This window comes from Nuphar pumila, chromosome 6, assembly GCF_984573655.1.
Source record: "Nuphar pumila chromosome 6, dmNupPumi1.hap1.1, whole genome shotgun sequence".
In the NCBI taxonomy this organism is placed as follows: domain Eukaryota; kingdom Viridiplantae; phylum Streptophyta; class Magnoliopsida; order Nymphaeales; family Nymphaeaceae; genus Nuphar; species Nuphar pumila.
Window position 1 is genome coordinate 115,744,868 of NC_143254.1, and position 10,368 is coordinate 115,755,235.

A 10,368-nucleotide genomic window follows, 5' to 3' on the forward strand; every position below is an offset into this window, starting at 1 on the left:
AGACGACGCTTTCCTCGAAGAAAAAACAACGTGACCATCGGGATTATGTTACGATTTCTATAATTTTGGAAAATATGGAGATATTTAAAAAAATAGTTATATTTCTCCGTTTAATTTCAAAGCTAACCTAAAATACGTATTTTTCTGCGATATTTATAAATAACTCCGATATTAAGGGGTAGGGTGTGTGTGTGGGGTTGATTTATGGGCTATAATATAGCCTATAGGGCTAGCGTCTTTTTGCTTTTTGCAGCCCGACTGTTAAGTCTGTGCTTGTGTGGCCTCTGCGACTTCCTCTTCCTCTTTGCTGCTTTTCCTTTTCTCTCTCTCTCTCTCTCTCTCTCTGTGTGTCTCTCTTTTCCTTTATTCACTGACTATAAGGAGAAAAAAAAATACGAACGGAAAGAAAAAGCAGAAATCTCTGCTTCTTTGCACGTTAGTGTGTCTCTCTCCGACCCTCTCTTCCCCGTTTCCTCTGTTTGCTCTCCTCCTCTCTTCCTAAGATTTTCGACGGAAAATGTGATCTGTTTTACATTTTTCCGGCTCTATTTCTCTCCAATTTTGTCTGTTTTGTGTGTTTTTTTTTTCTTTCGTTGTGTTTGGGGGGAATTTGGGATGGGGAGCGTCTCGTCGGACGACGATGGCAGGTGCGGGAGTTACAGCTTCAGCGCCGATGTCAGCGAGTCGGAGGGGTCCAGTGCGTGTTCGCTATCCGGCGATGGAGACGACGTCGGGTTCGGCGGCCGGATCGGCGGGAGTGGAATCGCGAGCAGCTCGCAGACGAGCTGTTCGCTTCCCCCATGGTCGCTGGGGAAGTCGGATGCGGGAAATTCGGCTTCCCCTGCGGCGTCGGTGTCCGCCATGGTGCCTCCTCTCTCGGTCGTCGGCAGCGGAGATGGCGGGTTGTGGGGGGAGGAGGGGGGGAAGCTCAGGGAGAAGGCGGAGATCGATCCGGCCGGTATGTCATCGTCTAGTCCCTTTTCTGGCTAACTCTTTTTTCGTTCTTTTTGCTCTGAAGAAGTCCTTTGTTGGCGGGGAAATGCAGAGCTCGAGATGATGAAGGAGCGATTCGCGAAGCTTCTCCTCGGGGAAGACATGTCCGGCGGAGGAAAGGGAGTTGGTACGGCCCTCGCCATCTCCAACGCCATCACTAACCTCTCCGGTACGTCGTTTCACCCCCCACATACTCTTCTGCATTTTTTTTCTCTTCCCCTTTTTGGTGCCAATTTCGTTCGATCGTCATCAATCTGAGATCTGTTCTAGCGTCGCATTTCGACCGCCGAACGGGCATTTTTGTGTCGCTGGAAACCCGGATTTTCGTTTTAAACTTAGCTCCTAGGTGGTGGTAGTTGTCGTTTAGAAGAATTTTGCATATTCTGGATTTTCGTTAACTGATATGATGAAATCGTATGCATGCTCTAATAGCAACGGTGTTTGGGGAGCTGTGGAGGCTGGAGCCATTGCCATTGCAGAAGAAGGCGTTGTGGCGCCGCGAGATGCATTGGTTACTGTGTGTTAGCGACTCCATTGTCGAGCTTATCCCTGCGTTGCAGGAGTTTCCTGGTGGCAAGACTTTAGAGGTTTTTACACATTCATGGTTCTGTGTTTTGTTCTTGATCTCGTCCAAATAAGCAGCATTGGATCATTAAGGATTTCATTTTGTGTGTGGTGAATTCAGGTGATGATAACCCGCCCTCGATCGGATTTGTACATTAACCTGCCTGCACTTAGGAAGCTTGATGCGATGTTACTCGTAAGATCCTAGAGTAATGCCCTGCGTAAGGTTATAGTGATTAATTCCTGCTTGAATTCAATATATGTGGAATTGGAAGTGACTGGATATCGCAATTGATGGTTTGTAGGCAATACTCGATAGTTTCCGAGAAACAGAGTTTTGGTACGTTGATCGCGGGATACTGGTTGATGATGGTGGTGATCCTTGTTGTTCCAAAAGGAGGCCTTACCAACGGCAAGAGGAAAAATGGTGGCTTCCATGTCCCCAAGTCCCGCCCAGTGGGTTGTCTGCTGATGCAAGAAAGAAGTTGCAACACTCAAAAAATTGCTTGACTCAAATTCTAAAGGCTTCCTTGGCTATAAATAGCAGCGTACTAGCAGAAATGGAGATACCTGATGTCTACTTTGAGAGCTTGCCAAAGGTAAGTCTTAGCTCTTTTCAGTTGGTTGTGCTAAATGCTTAGCTTGCTTGTGCCCTCAAATAATTTTTATTTACCTGTATATAAAATAACTGTGCTTTTGTCATTTACAAGACATTTAGATGTACTACAAAAGTGAAATAGTTGCCATTTTAAATTCAAATGGGAAGACGCATTGAAAAATTTAAGATGGAAAGTCGCTGGTGAACGTCATGCATGTACATAACCTTCAATTCTGTGAAACAGTTAAATGTTTCTCTTAAACATATAAATTGGCTAGACTTGAGTGAAAAGAATGCTGTTACGTAAGCATGATGAAGTACACCTAAGCCATTACATTACAATGTTCACATCCTCAAGTTGTAGCATCTCTCTGAAGGTTTCAGCTTGTCCCTTGTGCACATGTATATACTGTAATGATTCGGTGCACCGGTTCACCTGCACCCATCTAGTAGAGAAAATAATTCTTTTATAATTTTTTAGTCCGTTTATCAATAAAAACCTACATATATGATCTAAGTTTTTATTTAACCAAAAACATGTTTCAGATCATGTGATCATAACCTGCATGCAGGTTTTTCAAGACTTTCAAAAATTAACAGCTCACAATGTTTTCAATACTCAAAATTCAAACAGAAGGTATGATCCCTAACAACCAGACTACAATGAATACATCTATGGGTCAGATTTGGTCGTTGTAGTTCACACTTATTATATTCAGATAGGTGGGTGTATGTGCACCTGGTGCATCCTATCATTACTAATAAATAAATAAACAAACAAATATATATATATATATATATATATGTATATATATATATATGTATATATATATATATATATATATATATATATATATATATATATATATGTGTGTGTGTGTGTGTGTGTGTGTGTGTGTGTGTGTGTGTGTGTGAGGCCTTGACCATGCAAATGGCAATTCAGGAACTTTTCCATTCATGCCCATCAAAGTTTGAAGGTGTGATGTGTAATGAGTTGTTTTAAAAAAATATGAATGAGGCATTAGCCTCAATATTTTTAAGTTCCAAAGTTAAAAGATATAAAAGTATTTAAAATGACTAAAATAAATTACTTCATTTACTATAAACAATAAATAAATAACTAAGAAAAAATGAATCGGTCATGAAATTTATGACTATATAAAAGAATACAAATACACATCTCAAACAACACCAGAAAAAAAGTTGTGGTGTTCTTTCAAGTGGTACAAACAATAATAAGTAATAAAAAACACCCAATAATGACTGCAAGGTTTCGACACACATTAACAAAACCATGTTTCTAAATTATTTGAGCTATTTATTTCTTGAAAAAAAACTGAATTTCCACTATGCATGAGCTCTCTAGGATGGGCTTATATGGACATTAATATACGAAACTAGTATAATATAAATTCCAACTTTAATTCTATGTTCCTTGAGTGCATTAAATGGAAAAGGGTCGGCTTGGACAATCAAGCAAGTTCAAAGTTACTATTTCATTTCTTTTAAGTTGCTGCTTCTTTCTTTCCAAGGGAAGAGAATTAAGTTTGTGCTATGTAAAATGTGTGTAGAATAGCTACTGCCTGACTGTGAACTTGATCAAGCTAACTCAAAAATTGTCGAGCAAGACTTTTGCTGCAAGCATGTTTTTAGAGTTCGGCACCAAACAAATAACATGAGTTAACCTCTAAGTAGGGGTGTCAATGGGTTGGGTTTACCTAGACCCCACTCGTACCAAACCATATAGGGTCCAGGTATGGTGATAAATAAGAAGACCCGATTCAGACTCGAGCCCGAGCCTGAAGGTCTGATTAGTACATGGACCAAGGTCTAGTTTGTGAAATTTTATACCCGACCTGAGTTTCAATTAAGACCCTTATTTTTTCAATGTAAAAATGATAAAAAATATTGTTTTACCAAGTATGGCTTGGGTTTGGTTCATGTAGTTCTTATCGGGTCCGGGTATGGTGTCTCTTATGGTGAGCTCGATTAGACCCGGGTCTGGACCCGATATCATACTCGAAAATCAAGGCCAGGTCTGGTTCCACCTGGGTCCAAACCAGAGGCAGAACCACGTTATGGGCAAGGTGGGCGCGTGCCCACCCTGACCTCGAAAAATCCCTCAAGGGGGTATGGGGTCAGGGTGAGCAGTGCGCACCCTGGCCCGACCCAATGATCAGGGTGGCAGGGCACGATATACGTGCCCACTGTCGGGTGCCCTCCGACCCCACCTTTCACTCTAACTCTCTCAGGCTCACCCCTCCCTACCCTACCTCTCTCTCTCCCTTGACCCTCTCTCTCTGTGCAGTGTGCCCCCACCTCTCTCTCGCCTCAACGCCATGAGACCATAGGATATCAAGACACCATTGCCTCTGCTGATCTGCCATCCGGCCATTCGTCGTCCGCATAGGTTCTCTCTCCGTGAATCTTCAACGCTGGCCCTCACCACTCCTCTGGCTACTCACCGTCTAGCGGCAGCCTCTGTTGCACACCGCATAACATGCACCCCCTTGCAGTCTCTCTCACTCTCTCTCTCTTGCTGTTTAGGAGGGGTCGGGCCCTCAGGCGCATCGCCTGTGCCCTGCGTTAGGCCATCCGTTGTCTGGCTGTCTCTCTAATATGGTGGCACACCATTACATTTTTCTTCTTATTTCTAATTTCTTTTTTCAAATTATTCCTCGAATAGGGTTTTGATTTTAAGGGTTTTATTTTTTTTTCAATTAGCAGGGTACGATGTTTGTTAGGATTTAGTTTATTTTTTAAATAGCATGAATGTTTAATTAGGGTTTTAAGGTTTTTGTGTATTTTTTTAATTAGCATTAGGCATGTAATGAATGCCTGATTTTGATTAGAATATTAATTTTTTTTTCAATTAGCATAAATCTATGAATTTTTTAAGATTTAGGGTATTGATTTGGATTTTTCAATTGACATAAATGTTTAATTAGGGTTTTATTTATTTATTTATTTTTAGTTATCATAATGTATGCTAATAGCATGAATGTTTTGATTTTACAGGTTTTATTTATTTATTTTTTCAATTAGTATAATGTATGATGTTTGTTAGGGTTTAGGTTTAGTTTATTTTTTAAATAACATGAATGTTAATTAGGGTTTTAATGTTTTTTTGTATTTTTTAAATTAGCATGAGGCAAGCAATGAATGTTTGATTTTGGTTAGATAATTAGGTTTTTTTTTTCAGTTAGCATAAATTTAGGATTTTTTTAAGAATTAAGGTATTGATTTGGATTTTTCCAAATGACATAAATGTTTATTTAGGGGTTTAAGTTTTTTTTTTGTTCTTTTTTTTATGAATTATCTGATAATAGCATGAATGTTTTGATTTTAAGGGTTTTATTTGCTTTTTTTATCATAATGTATGAATTATGATGCTTGTTAAGGTTTTTGTTTTTTTCTTTAGTTTATTTTTTAAATAGCATAAATGTTTAATTAGGGTTTTAAGGTTTTTTGTATGTTTTTTAATGAACATTAGGCATGTAATGAATGCTTGTTTTTAGTTAGAATATTTGGGGTTTTAATTTTTTTCCAATGAATGTAAATCCATGAATTTTTTAGAGATTAGGGTATTGGTTTGCATTTTTTTAAATTATGCAAATGTTTAATTTCAATTTTAGGGTTTTTTGTATTATTTTTTCTTTTTATATATCATTAAGCATGATTCCATTAATGAATGCTTGATTTTGGTTGTTACTTATCAAACCCCTAAATCTTTGATTTTTGTTAGAATTTCAGTTTTTTATTTGGTTTTATGCCATGAATATTTAATTAGGCGTTTTTGTCATTTTTTTTCAATCAACACTAAACATGATTCCAGAATGCATGCTTGATTTTGGTTAGAATTTTACGGGTTTTATGCTTCTTTTTCAATTAACATATCTATGGATCATGTTATTAGAATTTAAGGTTTTGATTTGTTTTGTACTGTTGTGCATTTGTGCCCACCCTAGTTTAGATTCCTGGTTCCGCCCCTGTTCCGAACCAAACCTGACCCGTTGACACCCCTACCTCTAAGCTTGAATTATCTTTAGTAATTTGCCATTAACCAGAAAAAATTAAAAGGCACTCAATGTACACCTACAAAACTCCAAACAAAGAGAATATAATATCAAACGAAGGTAATGTAACATCAAAATATATAAGAGAAAAATAAAAATAAGGAAAAATATTTGCCTTTAGTTATTTTTTGTGGAAAAGCGTCCTTCTTTGATCTCCTTCACCAATGGTATTTTTTATGGCAATAGGCACCATAGAACTCCTTTACGCCTTCCCTTATCTTTTAAGCAAGCTTTAGCATGTAAAATAGTACAAAATATAACCTAATGTTTTTGTTATTTGCATTTTTTAGCACGATAAAAATGCAAAACCTTTATGTTCTTTTGAAAGCATAAATGTTAATTATTCTCAAAAGTAGATGGAGACTGAATTTAGAGCTATACATAACTCTTGGTAGTGGTGTCCTAATAAGTGCCAGTTGATTAAGTCTTGAGAGAGGCCCACACCTCATATAAAGGTTTAGGCCTCTTTAAGGAAGAGGTGTGGGCCTCACTTCCAATTAAAGAGGCCTAAGCTTGTAAGGCTCAAATTCTGTAGAAGCCTTTAAGGTGTTTTTAATGCCTCTAAAAGCTCTTTTAAAAGCCATGTTGGTAGCTGCCTGTTTGCTGCAAGGCCATGTTGATTGGTTAACAATTCTTGGGTGGTTGCATCTACAATGTTCTCTTAAAGTTAGAATATTCTGTTTAGAATCCAATACACATGGCAGTTTTGCTGAAATGATCATGGCTTCCTCACTCAATTTGTTTGAATGTTCATAGCTCCGAACGATTATTAATTTATTACATATTGGCTGAACATGTTTCAAGTGTCTAAAACTGGATCAAGCATTCGCTGGTGTCTTGTCATGTGTTTGAAGCCCATCTTCAAAAATGTTTTGCATTTTGTCCATGTGACTGCTGATATATTGAGTTTTGTGCAGAATGGGAAGGCTTGCTTAGGCGATATAATCTATCGCTACATAAGTGCTGAACAGTTTTCACCCGATTGTCTTCTTGACTGCTTAGACCTGTCATCTGAGCACCGAACTTTGGAAATTGCCAACAGAATTGAAGCTGTAATACACCTTTGGAGGTGCAAATGCTGCAAAAAAAAATCACCAACAATGAGAGGTTCAAAGTCTCCATGGGGTGCCAAGGTCAAGGGATTGGTGGGAGATGCAGATAAGACCCATCTTCTTCTACAACGTGCTGAGACCCTCTTTCGGAGCTTGAAGATACGGTTTCCTGGTTTATCACAGACCATTCTAGACATGAACAAAATTCAGTACAACAAGGTCTAGTACATTAGTTCTTCAGCTGTTGCTTATAATATATTAACTACTGCACAAACTTTTCTCTAAGATAAATTAATTAAGTCCTTTGTGCTTGTTGCAGGATGTGGGTCAGTCAATCCTGGAAAGCTACTCAAGAGTTTTAGAGTCCTTGGCCTTTAACATTATAGCGCGGATCGATGACTTAATCTTTGTGGATGATGCTTGCAAGAGCTGTGCAGCAGATTCTGTGCCTCTGCTGCGCAAGGGGGGAAGGGGTCCTATTCCCATACAGAAGAGGATATCACCGAGTCCGTTTTCAATCCAAAACTCTCCTTATGCATCTCCTTTTGCAACACCAACTTTTGGTTCATCTCCATTATATGGCAGCCCTGGAAGGTCACCTGAATCTCCTACCAGAAAATCCCAAAAGCAGCCACACATAAGAAAAGACAAGGTTGATGCACTGTGGAACAGTAAGGTAGAGAAGCTTGTTTCTACTGATGTGGAGAGAACATGGGCATGCCCTGGGAGCCTGGGAGTGAGAAAAGATTTGGGTACTGCACCGGAACGTGACTGATCATGCATGAATACATCAGGGGTGTGCTGCACAATTGCAAAAGCCAATTTTGTGCAATCCTCCGATTTTACTATAAGCAGTGTATGCAGGATCTAGGCAGGTAGAATGGTTTGCCTTGCTATTGTATAGAGTTCTAATACTAGCAAATGGATTTTTTGCCACCTGTAGTATCAATTCCAGCGCAGAGAGGTTATTACTAATGTCCCACCTCTAGTTCTAATGTTCTTACCTCTGCACCCTTTATCCATGAAATAAAAAGTTGAAACTGATGCATGTGAGAACTTCCCTGATTCGTTTTTTGTGGGGAAAATGAAGAAACAGTTTGATGTCTATAAATTTCACTTGCACATGGTATCAGAGAAGGAATTAGTTGCTTTTAATTACCTAACATGGGACTGCTTTGTAAATATAGACTCTGTACTCTTTGGGGATTTTAGCCGTGTTGTGACCAATTTATCTGCAAACTTGTTTAACCATGAAAAAAATGTTCTAATTTTTACCATCTCATGTGATCCTTCTGATTTATTCTCGATAGCATCTGAATTGAATATAAGAGGTTAAAGTAAAAAAATACACTTTGTGATGAATGATATCCATGATTAACTGGTTGGCACATTAATGGTTGTAGATCCCTGCACTGATCAAATAAAAACTCAACCCCATGTAGGTTTGACTTGGACTGTTTTTGCCCAAATAGGACCTGCCTGCTCTCAAACTTGTGATCTTGTGATTTCAACTCCATATTAGACTCCTATCATTGTTGAATTTAACTGGAACCATCCTACCCGTTCGTGCCCAACCTTGATGTATGGGTAAATAGAACTTGTTCAAACTTAATTCCGTTTAGTTTGGTTGGGATACAATAAATCTGCCAATGGCTAACGTACAAACACTATGATCCTTTTTAGTCCTATTTGGGTTACATGGAAGTTTTCCGTTTTCCATTTGTCTAGCCTGGATGACTCCAATTGGTTCATGTGAATGTAATTGCTAATCCTCTCTCCCATGTATTTTTTTTTTATGATGAGGAACCCTTGCCAAAGCTAGGCAAAACCCTGGGTGGGGCCCCACAACCACCCTGCCTTACCCACCTTTGAAAGCTAATTACACACCTGTGTGCCAGCGGGGTTTGAACCGAGGTCTTCAACTCAACACCTTCGCAACCACCCTGCTGGCCATGCGGGCGACCTCCGCGGTGGTAAATTTGAGGGAGAGGAAAAGGAAAAAGCTGTCTGTGGGAATCAAACCCCCAAAAAAATGTCGATGCTAGTCCTCTCTCCCTCTCTCTCCATCTCTGGGAATCAACCAAAAAAAAATGCAATTGCTAATCCTCTCTCCCATGTAGTATGTCAATGAAATAGATTTTCGATGGAATTAGACTTCATTTAGGCTGTGTTTGGGAACCTTGAATTCGCAGTTGTGTTATGGTTTCCGCCATGCTCCCAAAACTGTCTTGCTGTTTGGCAGCAATGGCATTGTTGAAACAATGCAATAAAACTGGTGTTGGCAGGCACAACAACACATTTCACGAGATGATGCTTTTGACAACTCTATCTCTCAGGCATCACACATTGTCCAAACAATATTTTGCAACATTGAAACCGTGTTTCCATTCCATTGCTAGGCTCCCAAACATAGCCTTAGTTGCGTTTGAAAAGCCGAGTCTATATTCGATTATAAACAGGTGTATATGGTTTTGACGTATAGTTATCTGAATCTGTTTACAAGTAAAAAAGTGAATCTGATATGAGCTTTTTACTGTCAGAACCGATATCCCATATTCGAATCCGTTTCACGCGGACGACGTTTGTTCAACTTGCCTGGATCAAAAATATTTGAAGGGAGATAAAGCAAATGGAAAAAAACGCCGTCTGTGGGAATCGAACCCACGACCACGTGGTTAAAAGCCACGCGCTCTACCAGCTGAGCTAAGACGGCAACCTGATAAGTTAAAAGTGAAAGTTTTTATTTGCATAGTAGCTTCAAGGTCCGTCAGAAACATCGTCAGTCACGAAGGACCGCCCCCATGATGCCATGAGGGTTAGCACTCTTAAGCTATGTTACAAAACACGGCTACGGCTCGACACGTGATACGAACTTGGCATGCGAGTGTGAACCAAATAGAGCATGAGGATATGGATTTTTCAGTTTTTAATTAATAAAATTAATTTGATATTTTTTATAATTAATTTGACTGAAACATTATTTAAAAGTAATAAAAACCATTAAATTTATTAAATAATACCCTTACATGTATGAGTCTTGTTAGCATATTTGACTCATGTCACTATGGACACTCCGCCCAAAATG

General features: G+C 39.0%; 1 protein-coding gene and 1 non-coding gene across 2 annotated transcripts; one reads left to right on the forward strand and one right to left on the reverse strand.

Moving 5' to 3' along the window:
* Positions 1-254: 254 nt before the first annotated feature.
* On the forward strand, positions 255-8,386 carry LOC149835822 (rop guanine nucleotide exchange factor 1-like). The gene is made up of 7 exons (XM_090008775.1): positions 255-958; positions 1,046-1,162; positions 1,426-1,580; positions 1,679-1,753; positions 1,863-2,156; positions 7,149-7,502; positions 7,603-8,386. The coding sequence occupies exons 1-7, from the start codon at positions 616-618 to the stop codon at positions 8,056-8,058; spliced, it is 1,794 nt and encodes a 597-aa protein (XP_089864901.1). The 5' UTR covers positions 255-615; the 3' UTR covers positions 8,059-8,386.
* Positions 8,387-9,923: 1,537 nt separating this feature from the next.
* TRNAK-UUU (transfer RNA lysine (anticodon UUU)) lies at positions 9,924-9,996 on the reverse strand. The gene has a single exon. It is a non-coding gene; the product is annotated as a tRNA-Lys (tRNA).
* Positions 9,997-10,368: the final 372 nt, after the last annotated feature.